Source organism: Dipodomys spectabilis, unplaced genomic scaffold (genome assembly GCF_019054845.1).
Source record: "Dipodomys spectabilis isolate Male_0828 unplaced genomic scaffold, ASM1905484v1 ptg000092l, whole genome shotgun sequence".
Classification (NCBI taxonomy): Eukaryota; Metazoa; Chordata; class Mammalia; order Rodentia; family Heteromyidae; genus Dipodomys; species Dipodomys spectabilis.
Genome location: NW_024870769.1, coordinates 3,429,435 through 3,457,282, shown reverse-complemented (window position 1 = coordinate 3,457,282; position 27,848 = coordinate 3,429,435). Strand labels below are relative to the sequence as shown.

The 27,848-nt window shown below is 40.7% G+C and overlaps 1 protein-coding gene across 1 annotated transcript in view; it reads left to right on the top strand.

Annotated features, from left to right (window-relative positions):
- The first annotated feature begins 550 nt into the window (after positions 1-550).
- Positions 551-27,848, top strand: part of CUNH7orf31 (chromosome unknown C7orf31 homolog) — a 34,618-nt gene continuing 7,320 nt past the window's right edge. The window contains exons 1-7 of the mRNA XM_042685011.1: positions 551-812; positions 1,497-1,651; positions 12,171-12,347; positions 16,024-16,095; positions 18,246-18,275; positions 22,071-22,252; positions 25,120-25,208. Coding sequence (XP_042540945.1) covers positions 1,518-1,651; positions 12,171-12,347; positions 16,024-16,095; positions 18,246-18,275; positions 22,071-22,252; positions 25,120-25,208 — 684 coding nt within the window. The 5' untranslated portion in view covers positions 551-812; positions 1,497-1,517. The remainder of the gene's footprint in view (positions 813-1,496; positions 1,652-12,170; positions 12,348-16,023; positions 16,096-18,245; positions 18,276-22,070; positions 22,253-25,119; positions 25,209-27,848) is intronic.

Below are 27,848 nucleotides of genomic sequence, written 5' to 3'. Positions count from 1 at the left end.
GTTCGCGTTAGTTTCCTTGGGGGTTGGAGAACAGCCTGGGGGGATCGGGGTAGGTAGAGGCATCCACAGGCCCCGGCCCACCCGTGCATTCGACACACCCCTACCCCTACCCGGGATGGAAGAGCGGGGCCTCTTGAGAGGGGGTGGCCTCAGGTGTGCGTCTGCGGGATGCCGCTGACGCCACTCCTGAGTTCGCCGGGGCCAACCTGGCCTGGTGCCCCGGGACTTTGTCCGTATCTGAGGAGCCGCCCCACCCCTCGGATCCCCCGGACCCCTCAAGCCCTCAATCCTGGAAGGGGAAGAGAGTTCCTCACAGCGTCCGCCAGAGGGCGCGCGAGGGCGGCTCCCTGGCGCGGCGGAAGGCGGGCCCGGGTCCCGGAGCGGGGGGACGGGGCCAGAGGCGGGAAAGCCCATTGGCCCCCTCTCCCTCTCTCCACTTCCGGTACCCTTTCGAATTCCCGCCCATCCGGGGAGCGCTCGGTGGGTTAGGTCGCAGGATCCCGGGAGCCACCCGCCGCCGCCGCCGCCGCCGCCGCCGCCGCCGCCGCCGCCGCGCGCCGAAGCCCCCACCCCACCCTTTAAGGATGCATTACCTAGCGCCGCTGTCACCGGCGCCGTCACAGGCACCCACCGCCTCACCTGGCGCCTGCCCCGGCGCCCCCCTCTCTCTCCCTCTCCCGCACCTGCCAGCAAGCTCCCGGGGGCCGCAGGTGCGGACGACCGCGGAATTCCACGCCCCGAGGACGCCCACCAGCTCGAGGGAGAGGAGGGGGAGGCGCGGCCTGGTTGGGGCTCCTACGCCGAGATCCCAGGTGCGGTGCGGCGGGCCGGGCCTGGCTCCGAAGGGGTCCCCGGGGCCTGGAGACCCGGCCTGGGCGCCCGCGCGGCGCGTCCCCGTGTCCGCGGGCAGGGGAGTTGGGGGGGGGCTCGCCCGCGCGGTTGGGGGTCCCAGAATCCTTTTCTTTTTTGGGGGGGGGTCCCCACGTAGGCTGCACACCAGTCTGCACAGATTCTTGTCTGGATACCGCCAAGTCTTTAGGTCAGCTTTGGATTGTTGATGGTTCTTCCTGATTTGCAGAAAGACCACGGGAGGGGCGGGGGGGAGGGGGGAGTTAAAAGAAACAAACATCAGCTTCCTAGTTATGGTTACAGAAATGAGTTTCAGGCGATGTCTGCCAAGTAGTGGGCCTTGCGTGGACCCCACAGGCCAGCCAGGAAGTGTTCAGAACCTTAAAAGCATCTTCCACGTGGTGGATTTGTCTCCGTGGAAATTCACGTCCCTAGATTTTGATTGGGTGACTATTTCTTACTCGTAGTGGGACCGCCTGGCCCACAGCCTTTCCCGTGAGAAAAGGAAGCTTCTCGGCATTAACTGGTTTGAGCCGTTTGGCCATTGGAAATGGATCTCTTGACTTGCGTGACAAAAATCGATATGCTGTTGACAGTTTCCCATGATACTGTTTCCCAAAACCAAATGTGCGCTGCTTCTTTTCCAGATTGTGCCTTTGTAGGCAAGCATGGAGGTGATTCACGGCACCCCCTACTGTTGCCGGGAGCTTGAAGGATCTGACATCCTGTCAGACACCTTGTACTCAGATGAAGTGCACACTCCCCTAGAAAAAAATGTTCGTCCAACCGCTTCGGAGGACAGGTAACACAAAAACTAGAAAAAGTACATTTAAGGGCTGGGAAAGTGGCTCGGGGTATAGTGCTTGCCTCGCATGCATGAGGCTCTGGATTCGATTCCTCAGCACCACATAAACAGAAAAGGCAGGAAGTGGCACTCTGGCTCAAGTGGTAGAGCACTAGCCTTGAGCTGAAGAACTGAGGGACAGTGCCCAGGCCTAGAGTTCAAACACCACGACCCACAAAAAGTGCATTTAAAAGAGGGTTTTAGCCGGGCTCCAGTGGCTCAGGCCTATTATCCTAGCTACTTGGGAGGCTGAGATCTGAGAATTGAGGTTCAAAGCCAGCCTGGGAGGGAAAATGCATGACTCTCCAATTAGCCACCAAAGAGCTAAAAATGGAGCTGTGGCTCAAATGGTAGAGCATGAACCATGAGCAAAACAGTTCAGGGATAGGGCCCAGGCCCTGAGTTCAAGCCCCAGGATCTTCTCTCCCCGCCCCCACCCCCAAGGGTTTACTAGCCTGTGGCTGTAATCCAATCTACTCTGGAGGCTGAGATCTGAGGATCAGGGTTTGAAGCCAGTTCGGAAAGAGAAGCTAGGGCTGGGAAGGTGGCTCAGTGGTAGAGTGCTTGCCTTGCATGCATGAGGCCCTGGGTTCGATTCCCCAGCACCACATAAGCAAAAAGAAAAAAGCCAGAAGTGGCGCTGTGGCTCAAGTGGTAGAGCGCTAGCCTTGAGCTGAAGAGCTGAGGGACAGTGCCCAGGCCCAGAGTTCAGGCCCCACGACCGGCCCAAAAAAAAAACAGAAAGAAAAGCTGGTGGGACTCTTCATTTAACCAGCAGAAAACCAGAAGTGGTTGCATGCCAGGCTTGAGCAGAAAAAGTCAAGCAAAAGTGTGAAGCCCTGAGTTCAGGTCCCAGTACTAGAAAAAGGAAGTTTATTACTGTAATTTTTAAATGTACTCTATTGTATTCATTGTTCTAAGGCTCTTCTCATAGGAAAGGCAGAACAAAAAAAAAAAAATCATGACAAACCTTGTATTTTCCACATCTATTAAGCCTCCCAGAATCTAGAATGATCACTTCCTGACTTTGCAAATTAATCTATTTTCATAGTTTTTTTTTTATTTAATGAAGTGTGTTGTGGTGGTTTCCTATCATCCCCTAACACCATCAAAATACCCAGAATCTGTTACTCATATTTAAAATTTTTGCTTTACTAAATTTCCTGTGACACATGTATATATTATGACTAAAATCATGTCTAACATGCCCGTGACAACCATGTGATAACTCTTTTAATCTTCATGACAATCATATGAGAATTACTATTTCCCCATGTAACATAGGAAGTATCAGATACACCTAATTTGTAATGTCATCTTTTTCTGCATATGGTTTACTTGAATTATTGGGTGAGACATCAAAATGCTTAGTAAAAAAAATTGTGTTCTTGTTTTATTGTTTTTCACTTTCATCTCTTTTATTTAAGAATTTTTAATGCTAGACTCCTGTGGATCATGCCTGTACTCTTAGCTAATCTGGAAGCTAAGATCTGAGGATTGCACTCCAAAGTCAGCACTGGCAGGAAAATCCATGAGACTCTTTTTTTTTTGTCGGTCGTGGGGCTTGAACTCTGGGCCTAGGCACTGTCCCTCAGCTCTTCAGCTCAAGGCGAGCGCTCTACCACTTGAGCTACAGCGCCACTTCGGTTTTCTGGTATTTTATTGGAGATCGGAGTCTCACGGTCTCTCCTGCCCGGGCTGGCTTTGAACTGCGATCCTCAGATCTCAGCCTCCTGAGTAGCTAGGATTACAGGCGTGAGCCACCAGGGCCCGGCTCCATGAGACTCTTATCTCCAATTATTCACCAAAAGGCCAGAAATAGAATTGTAGCTTAAGTGGTAGAACATTAGCCTTGAGCAAAATATAGCCCTTGGACAGCACCCAGGCCCAGAGTTCAATCCTCAGAACTGACACCTAAAAAATATTTTTGAGAAATCAGACAAGAGGCCACTTGCTTTCAAAATGAGGCTTTACTACCACAGGGTCTACTCCTTCCCCGCCCTCCCCAACTTACTTCTGGTGAGTCAGCATTTTATGACACAGGAGTAGTTCAGTCAACCAATTTGGAGATAGGAATATTCTAGAAGTCAGTCCTATTCTTAGATGGCCATCAATTCCAGTAACATAGAAGTAACAGAATATCACAAAAAAAAAAAACTTGCTGGACAAACTAGGGATATTTGAAGAATACATGTTAGTAAACACACAAACATTTAAGAATATCAAGTACAACACATGGAACTTTGTTTAATTTAACTGTTCCCACATAAGGGAGTGGCAGCTGTAGAAATGATGGAGGTTTTAATATTTTCACATATCTTCAAAAGTTTAGGGAAATATCCAACTCTTCCAATCTAGGAAGAACAATCCCCAGCTTACTACACTATGAAACATAAAAGTTGACAAACTTTTTTGAGTTCCAATTTGGACATGTTTCTATCCTCATCTTCTGAACCCATTGTAGTTGCCCTGCAACGTTCTACTCCAGTCTTCATTTTCATCTTTACTGATAAGAAAGACTTCCTTAAGTCTTTATTTATTTATTTATTTAGTGGGTTGTGGGGCCTGAACTCTGGGCCTGGACACCATCCTTCAGCTCTTCAGCTCAAGGCTAGCACTCTACCCCTTGAGCCACAGTGCCACTTCTAGCTTTTTTTTTTTTTTTTTTTTTGCTTATGTGGTGCTGAGAAGTCAAACAGGCCCACTGAGCCAACTTCCCAGCCCCCCGTAAGTCATTTAAAAAAAAAAAAAACTTTAAAACTTTAGAAGGGTCAAGCATTTCTTCCCACCTAACACTGGATAAAACGGTGGAGAAATCTTGAATATTATTTTACTTGGTTCTGCTGAAGGATGTCAAAGTTAAGGATATAAATACAGATAGAGGTAGATAAGACAAACACTCTGGCTAGCAGGAGTAGAAAACTTCTGAAAGAGTTGTGGGTTTTTGGTTGTTTCTAATTTCTAGAAATGACATTTTAAGTAGTAGGACAAACAGGTTTCAATTCAACAAATCCATTCCTTTTTTTTCTTTTTCTTTTTTTTGTCAGTTGTGGGGCTTGAACTCTGGGCTTGGGCGCTATCCCTCAGCTCTTCAGCTCAAGGCGAGCGCTCTACCGCTTGAGCCACAGCGCTACTTCCAGTTTTCTAGTGGTTTATTGGAGATAAGAGTCTCATGGACTTTCCTGCCGAGGCTGGCTTTGAACCTCAATACTCAAATCTCAGCCTCCTGAATAGCTAGGATTACAGGCATGAGCCACTGGCGCCCAGCTCCATTCCATTTTTAACTGTTGTGATTATTAGATAAATTACATTCAAATGAGGACATTTTTCTTCCTTGTAATTTCTACCTGTTGATTCCCGTTCTTCTCTGTAAAGCCATGCAAAATCATAACTCATCGCTCTAGGCTGGCAACTCTTCGAGAGTTTGGAGATTCTTTCTGCCTTTCTGAGGCATTTCTCTAGACTCTGCTTGTACTCTTGTGTCTAGGGAGTCATCATCTTGATCACACTTGATGGATCTATTCCAGTTTAGAAACATGCCCTTTGTACTCCCAAAGAGAAAGAAAGGTTCTTAATTATTAAAGGAATACATGTTCCTTATAAATAGCTTAGAAACCATGAGACTTTATAGAGGAAAAAAAATCCTCCATTTTTTCCAACAGAAAAGATCATGATATTAAAACACAAGAAAAGTTCTCCAACCTACTTTTACTCACAATATTAATCACTGTGTTAATACCTCTTCATTTTAAAACAATTTTTATCTTTAAGTAGTTGAACAAAAGAGGTACGTTTAAGCAGTTTATAAATACGGTGCATCTTGATCAGTTGCTCCTTCAACATTTTCACTCCCCTTCCACCCACTCCTTCCCTCTTCTTAATTTTGTGGTATAGACTGAATTCCTCACTGCATTCTCCCTCCCTTCCTACTTCACATACCCCCTCCCCCCCTTTTTTTTTTTGTCAGTTGTGGGGCTTGAACTCTGGGCCTGGGCACTGTCCCTTAGCTCTTCAGCTCAAGGCTAGTGTTCTACCATTTGAGCCACAACAGTACTTTTGGTTTTCTAGTGGTTTATCGGAGATAGGAGTCTCACGGACTTAGCAGGCTGGCTTTGAACTGTGATCCTCAGATCTCAGCCTCCTGAGTAGCTAGGATTGTAGGCTTGAGCCAGCAGCTCCTGGCTACCCACCCCGCTATCTCTGTCCCCTCCTTTGCATGTACCCATTTCCTGGTGCTGATTTTTGGGGGGCATTGACACAGTCTTTCTAAAAGATGATAGTGTCTTATTCATTTTTTTCATGAACTATTTTTATTTTTTTCATAGAAGGAATGTTTTTATGTTTGGGGAAAAGGACTCCAGTCACTTCTGCTTTGTTGTTTTTGCTCATCTACTTAATTCACAAGAATGGCTGTCAGCCCCAAATTCCAGCTTTTTTTTCAGTTCAGGGGACATCAAATTAAGCAGAATCAAATTAACCTTGGATCAGAGGAAAATCCATGCAGATCTGAGTGCTCTGGAATGGTCCCTTGTCTCTGACACAAAAGGAATCTGAGTAGGAATTTAGCACAGTCATAGCTTAATGAATTCACCGTGCCTTCAAAAAGCATTCATGAGCCCAGACACTGTGGCTCACATCTAGAATCTTAGCTACCCAGGAGTCTGAGATCTTAGTTCAGAACCAGCCTGGAAAGATAAACTGAAGAGACTTAGATCCAAATAACTAGCAAAAATCTAGAAGTGGAGATATGCTTCAAGTGGTAGGGCACCACTGTGAGTAGAAAAGCTGAGCTAGTAAATGAAAGTGTCAAGAGTTCAAGAGCCAGTATTGAGGGGGAGGGGGAGGGGGGAGGAAGATGGAGGGATGGAAGGAGGGAGAGAAAGAAAAGCATTCATGGGTAAGCTTTTCACTGAAATATTGATTCCCTTTACCTAAATGGTCCAATGTTTTTTTGTTTTTTTTGGGTCTGGTCGTGGGCCTGAGCTCTGGGCCTGGGTGTTGTCCCTCAGCTCTTCAGCTCAAGGCTAACGCTCTACCACTTGAGCCACAGCGCCACTTCCAGCTTTTTTCTTTTTGCTTATGTGGTGCTGAGGAATTGAACCCAGGGCCTCACGCATGCAAGGCAAGCGCTCTACCACTGAGCCACCTTCCCAGCCCCTAAATGGTCCAATGGTTGGTTAGTGATTGACCCCAAAGCCCCAAAATGGTATTGCCTCTAAAAGAAGCACCTTTGAGGAAGTACTGTTAAATGCACAATTGACCAGCCACTAACAAACTGAAGACAAAATTATTTGAAACAACATCTAAGTACAACCATAATCCTGGTTAAATAATTAAAATCTGCATTCCTTTTTGTTTCACATCAGTTTTCTCACAGTCCCTAAGCTGAAAAAAAACCAGGGTATTCAAGTGTTCTCAGAACCTCTCCTCCTAACTCCTTGGTAAAAAGGAGCTACACTTCCAGAAGATTCTCTTTCCCTAACAAGATTCTGAACTAGTCTTGAAAATATCATGGGTAACCGTACCACCTCTCTGTGATTATGGAATACTCATTCAGGTTCTGTTCTGGCTCTGTGGCTTTGAAACCAAATCTCAGGGTACCTTGAAAACAAAACAACACAGAGCAAAAAACTTCTGTTATTGTTTTTACGGGATTATTCTTCCTAATTATGAAGACGAACATGAATCTTACCATGTTTTAGCTCTTAGCCGCTTAGTTCTGCAACCATAGACATACTTAAAAGAATGCCCTTTAAAAATGCCCTTTGGAGTATTTTCAAGGAATTTGGCAATTTTAACAGTGATACAAGATGATTTCCTTCTATCAGTCTACTTTTTCTATGAGAGACAACTGTCTAGTTGTACTGTTACACAGGATTGATTTAGAGATGTTACATGGAAATCACCTGAGGACCCTTCTAAAGTTACAGATTCCTAGTCTGACTCACTGGGTTTGAAGAGAAAAGGGAATACGTCTGGTAAAGAAGTTTGTTTGTTTGTTTTCAATGTATTTTGAGAATGATTGGGCTAGCAGAAAAGTATTAAAAATACTAAGGAAACCAAAGTTAGGGCTCTGGCTTATCCAGTCATTAAGAGAAAGCTAATGTTTTATGCCTTGACTTATTTATTTGTGTTTTGGAACAATATACAGTGGCCACTATTTTAATTTTTTGGGTCCGGTCGTGGGGCCTGAACTCTGGGCCTGGGCGCCGTCCCTCAGCTCTTCAGCTCAAGGCTAGCGCTGTACCACTGAGCCACAGCACCACTTCCGGCCTTTTTCTTTTTTGCTTATGTGGTGCTGAGGAATCGAACCCAGGGCCTCAGGCATGCAAGGCAAGCACTCTACCACTGAGCCACCTTCCCAGCAGTGGCCACTATTTTATATAATCCCTTCCTTAAGAATGTTAAGTACATTAACAGCAGAATATTATTTTGTATTTTAAAATGCCAGTAACAACTACCACAAATCACCACAGAATTTTATGCATTTTTAAAATATTGTAAAGGTGATGTACAGAAGGGTTACAGTTACATAAGTTAGGTCTTGAATACATTCATTTTGAACTCCCTCATTTTCCCTCAGTCAAAATTCTATATACTAATTTCAAAATTAGTTCTGGATTCCCTCCATAAGAGAATATATCTGTCTCTCAAACATGTAAATAATTTCCTGTGTCCATAGTTTTCAGCATGAGTAATTTGATGAGAATCCTCTTTGTTATAGTTTTGGGGTTTTTTTGGCCAGTCCTGGGGCTTAAACTTAGGGCCTAGGCACTGTCCCTGAGCTTCTCTTGCTCCAGGCAAGCACTCTACCACTAAGCTACATTCCCAGCCCAGAAATACATGTTATTTAAGCTTCTAAGTATAAGGAAGCTGAGATCTGAGGACTGTGATTTGAAGCCAGCCCAGTCAGAAAAGTCCTTGAGACTCTGATCTCCTCTTAACTACCAAAACAAAGTGTGTGTGTGGGAGTGGGGGAGTAGAGCTGTAGCTCAAGTGGTAGAGCACTATGCTTGAGCAAAAAGCTAAGGGACAACACCCATGTCCTGCTGAGTTGAAACCCTAGGGCTGACACACACACAAAGTTATCATAAAGCTTTTTACTTGTTTTTTAACCGGTTTCCTCTATATAGTACTATGAATATTAAAGGTAAGGAATAAGACCCTAAAATAAAAGAAATATGTTTATGTATTACCCTTTAGATTTTTTTTTTTTTTTGGAACTTACCAATTTTAGGTGGATGTCAGCCTAAATGATTAACATTTTTTACTGGCTCTTCTTCAGGGACAAAGTAATATAAAGGGGTCAGATGTTGAGAAATCAACTCATTTAGTATTTAAATATGACTTTCACAAACTTAAATATTAGAGGCTATATTATCATTAATCATAATGTGCTTAAGTAATTTTGACTTGTCATGTCCCTCATACCCTGTTGATCAAAGTCAGAGAGCTAGTGGGACCTTTGAGATCTGAGCACCAGCATCTCTATCATACCCTGAATCAATGGTCACCAATATTCTTCCTGACTAGCTAGTGCAAAGGTTTGGTAAACTTTCTCTGTAAAGATCTAGACAAATGTTTTAGATTCTGTGTCTGTCCCTGCTACTCTACTCTGCCCTCTGTGATAAAAGCAGTCATAGATGATAGGAATGGTCATGCTGTTGGATTGAGGTAGATGGATTCAGCTAGGAAAGAGTTAGCCAACCTTTGATCTAGTAACATATGACAATAAAGAACAATTATAAGATACTCTTTGAGTGTTATTTCTCTATTTTATTTATCAGTGACTGTAGGGGGATTACATTGTTACTCATTAATACTGACAGAAAATACAGTCCCATGTTCAGGCCTACCAAAGCTATTCTTCTGTGTTTCTGACTGGCTCCCTGTTGCTCTGGGAATATAGTTCAAAGGCTTACCCTGCCCCATAGGATACTGTCATTGTTTTCCTGTTACGCTTCACCTCTCACCATGGCTCTTTTCGAATGTGCCTCACATTCCTAAATTCCACCTCAGCTCTTATAATCTAAATGCAACCCTGTATTCACAGCTCTTAAGGTCTCAGCAAGTTCCACTCAAGTCTTTACAAATCCAAGCCCTATCTAATTTTTCCAAAATGTATTGAAATTCCCAGGATGAAGGCTAGGGTGTGTAGCACTTTAAAATGGGAGGAAGAGGAGAGAGGTAGCATTAATCAAGTTGGCATTGTACTCAGTCTGACTTGTGGAATTGAAATCCCTTGTACAACTACTTAAAAAATAAATCAATCAAAATAAAGTCTCACGGTCACTTTAGGATCCTGCAGCACATTGACTTTGATGCAGTTTCTCCAAAGCAATTCCTCAATGTCCTTTTAAAGACTTTTTTTAGAAAGTTTGTGAGCCTGGGGTACTGCACTGGGTTTCTGGGAAGAAGTAGCTCACATCATATATATATATATATATATATATATATATATATATATATATATATATATGAATACTTCACATCATTTATAAAAGTTTGCTCATCTTGAATTGATGACCAAAATATAAGCACTAAAACCATAAACCTCTTAGAAGAAAACATAGGGATAATCTTCATGATTTGGGGTTTGGCCATGTGTTTATAGATGAGACAAAAAGTTAAACAAGGAAAAGAAATAAATTGTGTTTCACATAAGTGAAAAGAAAATCACAGGGGAAAATGTTTGATATGTATCTAGATAAACATAAACAACTATAACAAACATTAAAGCAACTAGTTTAAAAATGCATAGGATCCAAATGGATCCAAAGAAGATTTACAAATGACCAATAGTAACATGAAAAAAATATCCAATATCATTAGTTATTAGAAAAATAAAGTTTAATAAGTGTAGGAAAATTAAAAAAAGAAAAATAAAGTTAAAACCATATTAAGATACCACTTCACATATATTCAAATGGAGATCCAACCCAGGGCCTCACACTTGTTAGTTAACTACTCTACTACTAGAACTATTTCCCCACCATTTTGTTTCTTTTATAACTGAAAATAACAAGTGTTGGGGAGAATGTAGAGAAATTAGTACCTTTGGAAATGTGAAATGGAGCAGCGCCTGTAGCAAACAGTTTGGTAGTTCAATAAATTAAACACAGAATTAAGGTGTTCCTTATATATTCCCAAGGAAGTTAGAAGCAAACATTCAAACAAAACCTGGAAGCCGGGCGCTGGTGGCTCACGCCTGTAATCCTAGCTACTCAGGAGGCTAAGATCTGAGGATCATGATTCAAAGCCAGTCCGGGCAGGAAAGTCTATGAGACTAATCTCCAGTAAACCACCAGAAAACTGGAAGTGGTGCTGTGGCCTTGAGCTGAAGAGCTCAGGGACAGCACACAGGCCCAGAGTTCAAGCCTCACGACCAACAACAACAACAAAACTTGAACATTATTCATGAAAGCCAAATATCCATAACTGATAAATGGCTAAGCAAAATTTCATGTATCCATATTGGTAGAATGTTTTGCTGTATAGCTTAGGCATATCTGTGAGTAAACTCAAAGCCACTGGATTATGCACCTTACATTGGTGGATTCTTCAGCACATGAGTCATGCCTAAAGAAATGTATTTCTCGGGCTGGGAAGGTGGCTCCGTGGTAGAGTGCTTGCCTTGCATGCATCAGGCCCTGGGTTCGATTTCTCAGCACCACATAAACAGGAAAAAAAAAGCCAGAAGTGGCGCTGTGGCTCAAGTGGTAGAGCGCTAGCCTTGAGCTGAAGAGCTGAGGGACAGCGCCTAGGCCCAGAGTTCTACGACTGGACCCAAACCCCCCCCCAAAAAAAAAACAAAAACAAAAAACAAGAAATGTATTTCTCAAAAGAAATACAGCTATTGAAAAAGGAATCATGTGTAGACATCTCAAAATTTCACTTCATTCCTTCAACAGTCCCATGATGATGACACCCCAGTAATCAGGATCTATTGTGATCTCCCTAACACAGAGAATTAGGTGTTTTGAAAATGTGAACTAAAAATATTTAGCAAAGTTAGCCAGATTCAGAAGAACAAAGATCACATTTCTGTCATGTGTGTGGTTGCTGGATCCCAACTGTAAGCATAGATGTGCACGCATACAGGATTGTGTGATCAGTCTAAAGTACAGTATACATGTATGAATACCGTGGCAAAGCCCCTGTGAAAAATAAGCATACACTTGAACAAAAATGAGGATCCAGAAATTGAAACATGTCTTGTCTGGGGTGTAGGTACTAGTGAAGGGGATGGATGAAGGAAGAAGGGGATAGAGAGTGAATATCGTTATATAGTTGCATGAAAATGGAACAAGTCTCCGAGACTGGTTTGGGAATTGGTGACTGACCATGGTGCATTGTCTACTTAAAGAGAGGTAGTAAAATGTGCAAGTATTGATGTGAATAAAAAAATAAGTAAAAGCACTTAGTAAGCAATCGGAACTTTAGGTGCTGCTGAACAACTTCATCTCATTTTTCACAGGTACAAGGAATTAAGGAACACACTCCAACAATGCCGGCTTCCATGGGGCAACGAAAGGGAGTATGGTGGCTTAATGTCTGTTACACTTCCTGATGAACACCGACAAAAATGTGAATCGCCTCCTGTCCTGGCCAAAGGACATCAGCATTATGGATTTGGTGGAGAATCGTGGACCAGGTAACTGAACCTCTGCTGTTCACCCCACCAGGGTTCTGTTAGCCATTTGTCTTTATTTCTTTTCTTTTTGGGGGAGGGGGAGTCCGGTCGTGGGGCCTGAACTCTGGGCCTGGGCACTGTCCCTCAGCTCTTCAGCTCAAGGCTAGTGCTCGCTCTACCACTTGAGCCACAGCGCCACTTCCAGCTTTTTTCTTTTTGCTTATGTGGTGCTGAGGAATCGAACCCAGGGCCTCATGCATGCAAGGCAAGCACTCTACCACTGAGCCACCTTCCCAGCCCCCATTTGTCTTTATTTCTACTCTTAGTCCTTTGTTAACAAAAATCTTATTCCTTGTGCTAACTTAGGTCACAGATAAAAAAAAATGAATCATATGATTTCTAATTGTGAAGTACATAAAAAATCTGTTGGCTTTTGCTAGTTTTTTGGACTGTCCTTTGAGATTGTTTTTAAGTATTGTGACCAGAATTTTTTTTTTTTTTTTTTTTGGTTGGTCACGGGGCTTGAACTCTGGGCCTGGGCACTATCCCTCAGCTCTTCAGCTCAAGGCGAGCGCTCTACCGCTTGAGCCACAGCTCCACTTCTGGTTTTCTAGTGGTTTATTGGAGATAAGAGTCTCACGGACTTTCCTGCCCAGGCTGGCTTTGAACCGTGATCCTCAGATCTCAGCCTCCTGAAAGCTAGGATTATAGGTGTGAGCCACTGGTGCCGGGGACACCAGAAATTTTAATTCCCTCACTTATCTAAAATTAAATAGAACTATGAGAAAGAGACATAAATAGGAGAAGTTATATTAAAAGTGTTTTATTTCGGCAAAAAACTGGCCTAACTTGTACAGATTTTCTAGTTTGGGGTGTTTTCATGTATAATTTTTTTCACTATTATTTTAGTCATTATAATCAGCTTGGCATTATTTTTATTTCAATATTTCAATAACAATTATGAATATTAAAATCACTCTTTTAGCAACTGTTCAAAACACAAATTAAAACTAGAGAGATCTGGGCACTAGTGTCTCATACCTGTAATCCTAGCTACTCAGGAGGCTGAGATCTGAGGATTGTGGTTAAAAGTTAGCCCAAGCAAGAAAGTCCATGATACTTACCAGCAAAAAAAAAAAAAAAAAGGAAGGAAGTAGAAGTGGAAGTGTGGCTCATGAGTGAAAGGCTTAAGGGAAAGCATCCAGGTTCTGAGTTCAAGCCCCAGTACTGGCACCAAGAACAAAAACAAAAACTCATAAAACTAAATAGCACCCATAGCTCACACCTACACTCTTGCTATTCAGGAGGCAAAGATTAAGGAAGATCAAGGTTTAAGGCAAAATTTAGGAAAGCATCGTAGATGAGGCCTAGTCTTATTTGACCACCACCACCCAATCCTACTTCTTCCCTTATAAGAAGGAACTATTTCTACTTTGATGTGTCTCCTCCCGTACCTTTTAACTTATTTACTTATTTACACAATTATACATATACCTGTTAAAAATATACAGTGAAGGAAGTAGAGCTGTGGCTCGAGTGGTAGAGCACGAGCCTTAAGTTCAGGAACAGTGCCCAAGCCCTGTATTCAAGCCCCAGGAATGGTACACACACACACACAAAATATATATTTTTATATATATATATATATATATATATATATATATGGAATCATTTGATACATAGAATTAAGCAACTTGGATTGTTTTCCTCATTTTCCAGTGTCTAGATAGTCTTATGTTACTAAACATGGATATACTTTGTTATTTTTAACTTCTCATAATAGTCTATAAAATAGATGCATCAGAGACCATTTACCCTGTCATATAGTGTTCCTTTATTTTTTCTTATATTAACTGCATTGTCATGAATATCTTTGGATAGGGCTTCTTAAGCTCATATGTACCTTTCTCTTGGGAAAATCCTGTGTGTGAGTGTCTTTAATTCAGTAGATATATTCCACACATGATTTCTATTCTTTCTGGCAGTGTCTAGAAGTACATATTTCCTTATTTCTTTGCAAACTGTATTATAGTTTTAACTTGTATAATTTTTGTTCATCTAATTAGTAAAACAGGTATCATGATTCTCAGAATGTATTTCTCATCACTGAATAATTTGTTTTATGTATGGCCATACATTTCCTTTTCTGTTCTTATTCTTTGTCCATTATTATTGTTTTTATTTAAAGATTCTTATTCTTATATTCTAGATTATAATCCTTTTGTATAATTTTCTAACTTCTGTTTTATTTGAGATCTTTATGCTTTCTTGTATCAAACTTCATTTTGCTTTTTGGCTTTTAAAAGAAAAATCTTGGAGCTGGGAAGGTGGCTCAGTGTTAGAGTGCTTGCCTTGAATGCAGGAGGCCCTGAGTTCGATTCCTCAGTACCACATAAGCAGAAAAATCTGGAAGTGGTGCTGTGGCTCAAGTGGTAGAGCACTAGCCTTGAGCTGAAGAGCTGAAGGACAGTGCCCAGGCCCAGAGTTCAGGCCCCACAACCAACAAATTAAATAAATAAATAAATTCATACATACATACATACATAAATCTTGGCCAGATGCCAGTGGCTCACACCTTTAATCCTAGCTACTCTAGAGGTTGAGATCTGAGGATTGTGGTTCAAAGCCAGCCGGGGCAGGAAAGTCCATTAGACTCTTATCTCCAGTGAACCACCAGAAAACTGGAAGTAGCATTATGGCTCAAGCTGTAGAGCGCTAGCCTTGAGCCGAAGAGCTGAGGGATAACACCCAGGTTCAGAGTTCAAGCCCATTACCAACCAAAAAAAGAAGTAAGGAAAGAAGGAAGAGAGGGGAAAGTGGCTCAGTGGTAGAGCGCTTGCCTTGCATGCATGAGGCCCTGGGTTCGATTCCTCAGCACCACATAAGCAAAAAGAAAAAAGCTGGAAGTGGCGCTGTGGCTCAAGTGGTAGAACACTAGCCTTGAGCTGAAGAGCTGAGGGACAGTGCCCAGGCCCAGAGTTCAGGCCCCACGACTGGACCAAAAAAAAAAAAGAGAGAGGAAGGAAGAATAGAAAGATTTTATTTATAATGGTATTCCAGCCAAGAACCAGTGGCTCAGACCTATAATCTTAGCTACTCAGAGCTGAGACCTGGAATGTCATGATTCAAAGAAAGCCTGAGCAGGAAAATTCGAGACTGTCTCTAGTTAACCAGCAAAAAGTGAGAATCTTTCTGCCTAGATTAGCCGCAAACCTCAATCTTCCAAGTCTTAGCCTGAATTTATATATATTCATGGCTATCTTTGTCTGTCTTTTGTTGTCATTTTCTTTTTGGCAATACTGGGAATTGAACTCAGAATCCTTACTCTTACCAGCAAGCACTCTTTGACATGAGTCCCACTCCTCCTCCAGCCTCTTTTTGTGTTATTGTCAAGATTGGGTCACACTTTATGCCCGGACTGGTGTGGGTTTCAACCCTCCTATTTATAATTTTCTGTGTTGCAGGATGACAGAAGGGCTCATTACTGTTCTCATCCATTGTGCTTCCCCTGTAGCTGGGATAGCATGCATGAGCCAGCTCAGCCAGCCACTGGTTAAGTTGGTGTCTCATGAACCACCCTCTCCGCCATCCTCTCCCTCCATGGCCCCTATGCAGGCTTCCAGTCTGCCTTTTGCAGTCTTCCCATTATACTGTTAACTTTGATCTTGAAGAATTTATCTTTCTTATGTCTTTTCAGAAAGCTTCCTATTGAACAATTCTACTACTTGACACAGAACAAAAAAAGTGACCTCTATGGAAATGATTCTCTGTAAGTCTGGGCTCTCCACCCCTTCTATGAAATCAAATAATCTTAATGGAAATGGGTTACATGAGAAATCAAAAAGGCTTCCTAATAGGCACTTAGAGAAAAAAATATTCTGTTTTATTAAAATAGAGACCGTTAATACTGGAAATGAAGAATAAATAAAAAGAAGCGAATAAACCAAAGGAATGGCTTGTAATATTTAAGCAAGTCAACAAAAAATAAGGGCTTACAGGTCATCTTGATTTGTTTCCCTTCCTTTCACCTTCTCAATCTAAACAAATTCTGTTGTATTTCCTAAAATATTCATAGAAAATACCATAGTGATAGCCAACAAAATTTTAATTGGAATTTAGGGAGACAGAATCATTATGATCATTTATAAATGACTCAGTAAAATCACTCCCTAAGTATCTTTTTTGAATAAGGAATATCTTTTAGTTTGTCATTGTAACTTTTGTGTATTTTCCAGTATATCGAATTAAATTTCTTTTGCTCTCTGAAATACTTTTTCATAAAACACATTGGTACTGCAGTACCAATGAAAATAGCATTTCTACACCATTACTAAGATATGTCTGTGCTGGGATGTTGCTCAGTGGCAAAGTGCTTGCCTGGCAAGAACAACATCCTGGGTTTGATCCCCAGTACCACAAATCAAAAGACAAAAAAAGCCAGGCACTGGTGGCTCACGCCTGTAATCCTAGCTACTCAGGAGGCTGAGATCTGAGGATCAAGGTTCAAAGCCAGCCTGGGCAGGAAAGACCGTGAGACTCCTATCTCCAATAAACCACCAGAAAACCGGAAGTGGCGCTGTAGCTCAAGTGGTAGAGCGCTCGCCTTGAGCTGAAGAGCTGAGGGACAGCACCCAGGCCCAAAGTTCAAGCCCCATGACCGACAAAAAAAAAAAAAAAAAACCAGTTACAATAACAAAAGCTTTGTCCTATTTTTAGGGTAAAAACTTATTGCAATATAGCATTGGGCCACTAGATGGAGCCAAAAAGACTAATTTGTGTTTGCCTTGGCCTTTTGCATGAAACCATTTCATTAATCTTGCATGCTTTCCATCTAGAGAGTAGCTCTTTGAACATTTATTACTTTCATTTTACCTTCCCAAATTTAAAATTTTTTAAAATATGTCTTTTTTATTTCATTTTGATATAGTATCCAACCTCGTAACTGGAAATTCCTTAGCTATTCACCACCCTCCCCACATCTCTCCAACTCAGCTAGATAGCAGGAGTACAGGAAATTATTCTGTTTAGTTACACACCCTCAAACATAAGAACTCAAAAGATATAAAATTTTATGACTCATGAATTATGTATTATAAATATACATGAGTCATTATGTGATTGACATACTACTTTCTAGTGAATATGTTCTAGCATGGAGGAGCGGTAACTAAATACAAGGGTACTAATTTTTACCATGGAATTAATAATATTACAACTACTACTACATGCCTGCAATTAAGTGATGAAACATGTAAGTGGATAAGCATTCCTCTCTAGTAAGTTTCCTGTAGGGGAGGGGAGAGGCCCTCCCCGATACGCTGGTTTTCTTTGCACACAGGCCTGGTTCAGAGTACTAAGTAAATACACAGCTTGTAATGAGCTAGTTCAGAAAAAGCCTAACTCCAGGAACTCAGTTAGTTTTGTTCTTTCCTTCCTGTTTACTAGGCAACATTTACTATCCTAAGAGATCAACAATCCTGAGACAGAGCACACTCAGTACTTATCCTCTCGGACCAGGCCACATGGGTGGCTTTAGGTCATATAATTGAATTGCACCACATGCAGGTTGCCAGGCTCCCTAGAGTTCTTTGGTACTGCCAATTAGGAAAGTGAAGGTCAGTGAGACACAGAGCTCTGGAGTTATTCACCCTGTACCTTCTCTGGAAGGGAAAAATGCAAAAGGGATCACTAAGGCTGGTGTCAGAATAAATGGAATGAAAAATAATATACAACAGAGATATGGAAATGTCACAGTTTCAGAGACCTTAGTAAAAATGTATTATAACAATAGCTTAATAAGAATGAGTTGATAAAAATATTAATAACAATAGGACTGTATCTGTTCTTAAATGGACTCGTTAGTAGGAATACTACTAACCTTTAATTTAAATTAGCTTTTTTTTCATGTTTTTATTCTAGATTGCCTAAACCACCTACTTCAACAGTAGAGTAAGTATATAGCTTCTATTTTCCTCTCCTGTTATAATCAAGAAAATAATATTGGCTGTTTTTAATTATTTACGTGGTTGTAAGGATAAGTGAGGTTTATGATACTTGGAAGGGGAAGCCAATGCAAGTCCAAGATAATATTGTTCTGATTTATCCCCAGTTACACCCACTGCCAAGCTTTACATTTTTCTTTTAGTATCACTGCTTTAGAATATAGGAGCATTAGAAAGTAAGGAATTCCCATATACTCACAGCCAGTGTCACCCACTATTTACATTAATGTGGCACACATTTGTTAATGAACCAAGATTAATGCATTACAATTACCTGTAGTCCATGTTTTACTCAGATTTACTCAGTTTTTTTCTTCCTAGGGTCTCACCCAGGACATCACAACATTATATTTAATTCACATGCCTTCTTAAGTACTTCTTAGCAGTGATAGTTCTTAGACTTTTCTTGTTTGATGACCTTGGAAACTTTGAAGATTGTAAGTCAAATATTTTGCAGAGTATTTGCTTCCAAATGATTTTGACTGATTTTTTTTTTTTTTTTAAACAGTCCTGGGGCTTGTATTTGGGAGCTGGGGCCTGTCCTTGAGCTTCTTTTGCTTAAGGCTAGCACTCTACCTGCCCGATATGGCAGAAAATAATCGTTATATATCAGCCTCCTGAGTAGCTAGGATTACAGGCGTGAGTCACCAGCACCCAGCTGATATTTTTCTTTTTTTTTCTTTTTTTTTTTTTTTGGGTCCGGTCGTGGGGCCTGAACTCTGGGCCTGGGCACTGTCCCTCAGCTCTTCAGCTCAAGGCTAGCGCTCTACCACTTGAGCCACAGTGCCACTTCTGGCTTTTTTCTTTTTGCTTATGTGGTGCTGGGGAATCGAACCCAGGGCCTCAGGCATGCAAGGCAAGCGCTCTACCACCGAGCCACCTTCCCAGCCCCGCTGATGTTTTTCTTATAATTAGATGAAGGTAGTATGTTTTTTTGAGTGGAAGCCTACCACATCCAGGTTACCTGTTGTCAACATGATTTATTACTGTTGGTGTTAACTTGATCACTTGGCTTAGGGCATGCTTGTCAGGCTCCCTCACTGTACAGTACCCTTGTCCCTCCTTTCCATACTGTACCCTTAAGGAGAAAGTCACTGGGCATATACAGAAAGCAGCTGGAATTAGATGTCACTTTCCAACATCAGAGAACTCAGTTAAATGAGTTGTCATTCTTCTGCATAAGAGATGTACTAACTTTGCTATTTATTTGTTTTGTTGGTCCTGGGTCTTGAACTCTGGGCCTGGGCGCTATCCCTGAGCCCTTCAGCTCAAGGCACGTGCTCTACCACTTGAGCCACACCGAAATAAGAATTTCATGGCCATTCCTGCCCAGGCTGGCCTCATATTGTGACCCTCAGATCTCAGCTTCCTAAGGAGCTAGAATTACAGGCATGAGCCACCAGCACCTGGCTAACTTTGCTATTTATTAATCATTGTTTTTTAATTGTGGGCTTACCGGTTTTTGTCTTGGTTTGGTTTTGAGGGGTTTTTTTGTTTTGTTTTTTTTGGCTTTTGTGTTCTTTTTGTACTTAGGTAGTATTTCAATGCTACTCTATTTTGTCCCTTAAGTTGGCCATAAGATCTTTGAATTTGTGCCTGTATTCTTTTGACATTTTTCCTATCCTTGCTAGGTTTAGGGGTGGGTATTTTTGGTTTGTTTTTGTTTGTTGTAAGTATGTCCTTATTTTCTGACACTTCAAGATCATCTTGTTTATTTCCTGTCCCTCTCCTGGAGTAAGCCATAACTAAAAAAAAAAAAAAAAAAAAAGTTCCTTTTATTGGGAACTACTATATTTAAAATTTAAAAAAAAAAACAGATCTCAATACTAGGTGTTTTGGGTTTGTTAACTGAAATTGTTTCAGTTAAAATAAAGAGCTGTTTCAAAGGTTATCAGAAATAAGGTCTAGGTCATTTCTGTTCTGTTTCATTTTTAAGGGAACAACTGTGTGAAGAATCTTTTGTTGTTTTTTTTTTTTTAATTCTCTTTACAAGAGTAAGAGAAGAAAGGCCTTTTTGTCTAAGTTACATTTTGGGGGCTCACCATTCCACTTGTAGTCTAATATGTTTCAAAGTGGGAGACTAGAAATCCAAAACCAAGACATGGGCAGAGATGGCCTCTTCTAGACCTGTGAGAGAGAATGTCTTCCACATCTTGCATCTGACACTCTGGAGGTTTTCTGGCAACCTTTGGCATTCCTTGGCTTGTAGATGTGTCTGCTGTGATCTGACTTTATCTTCACATTTCTTAGCATGTGCTTGCCTATATCCGAATTGCCCTTTTGATAAGGACACTAGTCATACTGGATTAGGGGCCCACCCTACTGCAATTACATATAATTACATATAATAACTAATTACATATGGTGAATCTCTTTCCAAATTGGGTCACAATATAAGGTTTTGGAATTAAGACTTTAACACATGGATTTGGAGAGAAACACGGTTCCACCCATAACCCATACATGGGTCTTGGTCTTTTACTTAATTATTGGGTTATAAATAACATTTCTTGGTTCTGTGAATCTCTTAATCTTTTTTTTTAATCTCTTAATCTTGATTCTTGATTTTCTTCTAGTTTACATAGCTCCTACTTCTTTTTCTTTTCTCTTAACCTGTCAGTTCTCCAAATGATAGGAAAAGTATATCACTGTATTTTTAATTGTGACCTTCATGTTTTTATTCTTTCAGTGTTCTAGCCATTTTGCCTTTTCTAATTTCAAAACAGTCTGAATATATAAACAAGCAGCATATTTTATTGATCAATTGCTCAAAAAAGCAGATGGCCTGGATTAAAGGTTCTATTCAAGATAGTTACCTTAGCCAGGTGCTAGTGACTCACACTTGTAATCCTAGCTAACTCAGGAGGCTAAGATTGAGGATCACCATTCAAAGCCAGCTCCAGCAGAAAAGTTCCTGTGAGACTCTCATCTCCAATTAACCACTCAAAAACCAGAAGTGGTGTTGTAGCTGAAAGTGGTAGAGTGTTAGCTATGAACAAAAGAGCTCAGGGACTAGGCCCAAGCCCAAGTCCTACAACTGACAAAAGGAAAAAAAAAAAAAAAGATGGTTACTTTACTGAGCTAAATGCCCAAAATAATTCTATAAAATAAGGTACCTGAATCCATTTAATATAAGAAGCAAAAATGTAAAACAACTAGAAAATCTTTGAATACATTCTAAAAACTAAAAAATTCCTGTTACATGTGCTTATGCTATGGAAGTTATTCACAGATGATTAGTTATGATTTATTTTAAAAATTAGATTTACAGCCAAATGCTGGTGGTTCATACCTACAATCCTAGCTACTCAGGAAGCTGAGATCCAAGGATTGAGGTTCAAAGCCAGCCTAGGCAGAAAAATCCAGTAGACTCTCATCTGTGATTAATCATCATCAACAAGCCACAAGTGGAGATGTGGCTCAAGTGGTAAAGTGCCAGCCTTGAGCAGAAAAGCCAGACAAGAGCACAAAGCCTTAGCTGAGTTCAAGCACCAGTACACACACACACACACAAAATTTAGTTTTCATTTCACTTTGAATATTAAGGACATTTCACATGTTTTATTGTAGATAATCTAAGAATGCTAATTCCATGAATGTAGGAACTTTCTGGGTCTCTGTTCTATCCCTAGGAATTAGAATGGTATCTGTTACAACAAAGGGTCCCGATAAATATTTGATGACTAATTGTTTTCATTGCATTTCTTTCCCTTCTGTTTTTGTTTTATTAACTAAATCTAAGAGAAATCTGCTTGCCATATCCAATTGAGCACCCCTACCATACACACATATGTCGCAGAGCCATGTTCCCAACCTTCACGTCGCCAAAGGACCTGTACACTGGCATTAAAGCTCAAGCCCATCAGCCTTTTCCTCCCACAATGCCAACCAAGGCCTATGATTCAACAGTTTTGAAGACAAGAGGTAAAAATGTAACTTGAAATGAAGTCCACTTATTGGGGTTTATTCAATAATAAAATTAAAGTGAGTCACGCCAAGGACTCAAAACACTGATCTGTAGATTAGTAGGTGAAGAAAGCCATCCTCGACTGGTAACTGCACTACGCAATCAACAAGGACCCTAACTATAGACCAATTAAGTCAAACTCTGCAGATACTGCTGATGCTTCTTATTTATATATAGTATCCCAAGGTAGAATCAGAAATTCAAAGTTTGTAAAAATTGGTTGCTTTATTCTACTTGTATTTTTGGTTTTTACTCTTTATTCTGTCTTTTTTATTACCTTTAAGTAGTTTACAGAAAGGTTTCAATTTATGTGTTAGTCTGTGAGCACAGGACATTTTGACATCTTTCTCCCCCCTCTCTCCCAACCCTACCCATCACCTCAATTTTCCTAGTTCTTGTTCTCTCATGAGGCTGGCTTTTAAAATTCCATCCTAACTAAGGTAATGAGCGCAAGGGACCATGATTGGTCCAGTCCTGGAAGTCTGTTCATGAGGCAGCAATTATAGTTAAATTGAATGGCCACCATTGTAATAAGTCTCAGAAAGTCATGGGAGCTATTTATTCAGGTCCTCTTTTCATACTGGAGCATCTGCCCAGATGTGTGTATTAGAGAGGATGGAAGACCCCCCACCAGTCATTGAGTCTCCTCACAGTAGATACCTATGCTGAGAGGACCTGAACTTGTGGGAAGACAAGAGTGACCTCTGGGGAAGGACTGAAAATATTAGAAAGAGGGCAACTAAAGGTGACAAAAGGAACATGGTAGGCAGAGATAAATATTGTCTAAATGAAGTTCAATTGAAGGTAAGACAATCTCAAGAATTGTCCTATCTAGTAGTACAGTTCTTTTGACACAAAAAACAGGAACAGAATACTATCCTCCTCAATACCTTGTCAGCAGACAGTAATGTTTGGAGAAGGTGTGGCAGAGGGCTTAAGAGCATGAACTCTGGAGTTGGGGTGTAATTCTAGATCTTCACTTCCTATGTCGTGGGCAAGGTTTTTCTCTGCCTCCACTTTTCAGTATGTAGAATTAGGAATACTGGTGTCAACTTCATAGATATACAGATGTTAGCTATTAGTACTTTCTTTTTCTCTTTGTTGCTCAGTGTAGAATCTTAAGAACTTTTTCCCCCTGAGTTGGCTGTGAACCAGGATCCTTAGATCTCAGCCTCCTGGATTATAGGCATAAGCCATCACCACCCAGTTGCAATGTTATCTTTATTGCTCTGCTATCTTAATGTAATGACTGCAGTACTGCAGTGTGGGTGCATGCTGAACTTCCCCATTATCTCTCAGGCCAGTCAGCATCAACAAAGGCATTGTGAGCTGTGTCAGATTCTGTGACTGTTTAGTGTATTATCTTAGGGGAACAAACAAGGGAATGCTTTGCAAAAGATTCTAAGAGAGGAAGTCTTGACAAGTGGATACTTTTGAAATTACATTTAGTGCATAGTTAGTAAAAATTAGCAGAAATATGTGTTAAATTCATAAAAACCACCCTTAAGTGTACTTGAAAATAAGAAAATGATAGAAATACATTGTTCTCCCAAGCACCTCCTCTCTGACCTCTTACTCTTATGAGATTGTAAACACACATAGTACACTGAAGTAATCTTTATGACAAAGATCTTTCCATGAACTAGTACTGCATTAGCTCTCTATTCCAATTTATTTTTATTAGAAATAAGTAGCAGGTAGGTTAAGGCTATAGAAGCAGATTGCCTGAGTGAATTCTCACCTATTAGTGTGATCTTGAGAAAGTTGCTTATTCTCTCTGTGCCTCATCAGCTTCTTCATTCATTACAGTACATTTCTCATAGTAATAATATGAAAATGAGTATGATAGTATATGCGTGTGTGCATGTGTGTGTATATATATATGCACACACATATACATGCACACACAAACACACACAATACATAGTAAGTGTCCAATAAATGCCAGCCTTTTTTCTTACTACATTTGAGTGTGGGTCTTCCGAGCATTCTTTAATGTGAAATCTTGGATGAGACCTAAGGAGGCCATGCTATGTTTCATAAAGTTTATCATATTATTAAACCTCCAAAAGTTATATTTTTTTAACTGTTCACTCATTCAGTATCTTTTTGTCAAGGATGTACTAACTCTATCTTAGAAAACACTTGATATTTAGGCAGAGAAAAGCTAAAACAAGTAGTAAAAAGGAGGTTGGGAAGGTGGCTCCATGGTAGAGCGCTTGCCTTCATGCATGAGGCCCTGGGTTCGATTCCTCAGCACCATATAAGCAAAAAGAAAAAAGCCAGAAGTGGTGCTGTGGCTCAAGTGGTAGAGCGCTACCCTTGAGCTGAAGAGCTGAGGGACAGCGCCCAGGCCCAGAGTTCAGGCCCCACGACTGGACCCAAAAAAAAAAAAAAAAAAAGTATTTGCTGAGCCTCTGGAAACCAGAATAAGGTTCAGGAAACTTTATTATACATCTAAGGATCTCTCTCATTAAGTACTAGATGTCTCTCCAACCCCCTGGCCCCAGCCATGGCTGCTAAGACTACTAGCATTAGAGACTTATTCTCAACTATGTGGCTTACTTTGCTCACACAGGGGCTCCAGAATTCAAAAGCAGGCCGTATCTAGGCTTGGGAGTATCGAGCAGGTGATAGAGTGCATGTCTAGCAAGTCATGTTCTAGAAAAGGAAATGTAATGCTTAGCTGTCACTAACAGCTACAAGCTACACCAACATTTGTCTCCATCTAGATCGTCTTCTTTCATTACATTCATAAAACCCATTAGCTAAAAGACTATTCTTTATTTATTCAGGATAACATTCCTTTCCTTAAAAATTTCAGGTAATCCTTACAGATATGAACTGATTGACTATCCCATGGATTCAAAGAAGAAAGCATTAACTTGGCCAGGTCAAGGTGTTTATTATGATGTGAGTATCTTGCAAAATGTGTGTTTAACACCGTTATATGTTATAGACTGTGGTAGACAATTTGCTCCAGGAAAGTTAGAATGAACTTGTGACTTTAAATGAGCATCATTATTCCACAATACTGTGAAATTCAGGAAATTATGTAATCACTTAATCACAATCAAAAAAAAAAAAAAGAACCTCGGGGAAGGTAGGGAGGGAAGGGATGGTGGGGGGAAAACAATGGAGAGGGTAACAATGTTCAATAGGAAGTGTACTCATTACCTCTCTCATGTAACTGTAACCCTCTGTATAGTATCTTTACAATAAAAAAAAATAAAATAAAATAAAAGGGCTTTTTGCCAGAAAAAAAAAATATGTGTTTAAGATAAAGTATAATTGACACTTATCCAGTAAGTGTATAAAAATTTAAAAGGTGGACATTTTGTTTTCTATCGAGGTAAAAACGTTGAAATTTTTACCATGATTCACCTCATCTTTATTAAACCGTTCGTCAGCTTCTGGTAGCAGTGGAACACTTTCGCAGTTACAGAACGCAGCAAGGTTATCCTCAGGAAGAGTGAGGAAGGACGTTGTTTCACAGTGTCCCTGGCCCTGTTCTTAGGACTCATAATATGTGAAGTCATTCTAAATATGCATAGAGTAAATGGGAGGTTATTTACATGTGTAAGCTACTATCATGCCAATCGTAATTTTTTACATTCCTAGCAAGTCTAACATAAAACAGTGGTCACCATTTGTTAAGAAATTACATACACTAACCACTTCTGATATATATCATTAAGCCCTTAGAAGGACCAATATCATCAATACCATTTTAGAGATAGGAACAATAAGGCTCAGATAGCTTTTTTTTCCCCCAAGGTTTTGAACTCAAGGCCTCACACTTTCTATCCTGGCATTCTACCACTTGATCCATAACCCCAATTTTTACTGGTTATTTTTGAGATAGGCTCCTGAGAGTTCTACCTGGGTTGGCCTCAAACCTCAACTAAACACTCAGTCTCTTGAGTAACTGAGATTACAGGCATGAGCCACTGCTGCGTAGCTTCTGATGGTTTTTGACTATATCATGATCACAAAACTCAGGTTTGTTAAACTCTAGGCTCTGCTCTTAACCTCTCTGGCATAACTTCATGTGGATTAGTACAGGAAATTCTAAAACATGAAGGAAAGTATCTAGACATTTGAAAATAATAATAACTGCCATTTGTTACCCATGCAGCTTAGGAGGGGCAGTTCTAAGTGTTTTCCATATATTGTTTGTACCCAACAATCACAACTTCTTAGCGTAAAAGTGGTACTAATACAATATACTTACAAATTAAATGAGATCCAATAAAGAACCAGTGCTAAAATGCTAAAGTCTCCAAATGACAATAAGCTCTCCACATTAAGACTTTACTTGCTCCCTGTTAAGCCTCAGTAAGCCTAATTGTTCAAGACTAAAAAAAAAACAAGATCTTTTTAAAATTTCATTTAACACAACAGTTTGATTTTCTGATGTTTTACTGATTTATTGAGCATTGGTTCCTTGCCCAGAGCCCTCAGGACTTTACACATCATTTCAAGTATAGGTATTGGATAATTGTTTCATATTGAATATCACTCTTTTGTAGACTGGAGAATCTGCCTACAAACTAACATGTCAGGAACTGGAATCCCTCCTCCTCCTATATCAGACAGAAACTTTGCCCTGGGCACAGTGTACTTCACAAGTGAACACTTCCCACATGAATGATTTCAAACAGCTCCTCTCTCACTAACCCTTCAGTATAACAACACTTTACTACACAGAAAACTCACCAGCTCCCCACTCAAATATTTCCTGACTTCCTAGGTTATACTAAATCACATTTCCTATATTTTCTGTGTGCAGTAGCCTATATTTTAATAGGTAACTACCATTAGTTTAACTTGCCCCATGTATTTCTTCCTTTTTTTCTTTTCTTTTCTTTTTCTTTCTTTCTTTCTTTCTTTTTTTTTTTTTGTTGTTGTTGTTGATTGTGGGGCTTGAACACAGGGCCTGGGTGCTGTCCCTGGGCCTCCTCTCTGTGCTCAAGGCTAGCACTCTATCACGTTGAACCACAGTGCCACTTGCAGTTTTCTGCTGGTTAATTGGAGTTAAGAGATCTCGTTGACTTTGCTGCCTGGGCTGGCTTTGAACCACCATCCTCAGATCTTAGCCTCCTAGGATTTATAAGTGTGAGCCTCTAGTACCTAGCAAGCCATGTATTCCTTAAAGGTGTAGAGGCAAAATCCAGGACAAACTTCCAGGTACCTTTTACCAGGAGTACAAAATGCATGTATACTTACTGCTTCAGCCTTTCTGGGTTGCTAGGAGTCATGCCACCTTTATGCCCCAGAACTTTAAAGGGACCATCTCTGATACGCTTGCTGTGCCCTTCCCTATGGGGCAGGAACTTCTGGGGGTCAAGGAGACCCTATTTCCATTTGGGGCCCACACTCCCTGGGCCACAAAATTCTCTGTTCAATTAACTCCTGGGAACTCTTTCTCAGGTTTAACTTTACTAGAGTTAGTGCTATTGAGCCAGTACACACCTGTAGGCCAAAAGGGAAGCTATGGATGGCCATGGTTAGAAGTAGGGGTGATGGGAGGATCAAACAGGTAGAAGAAAG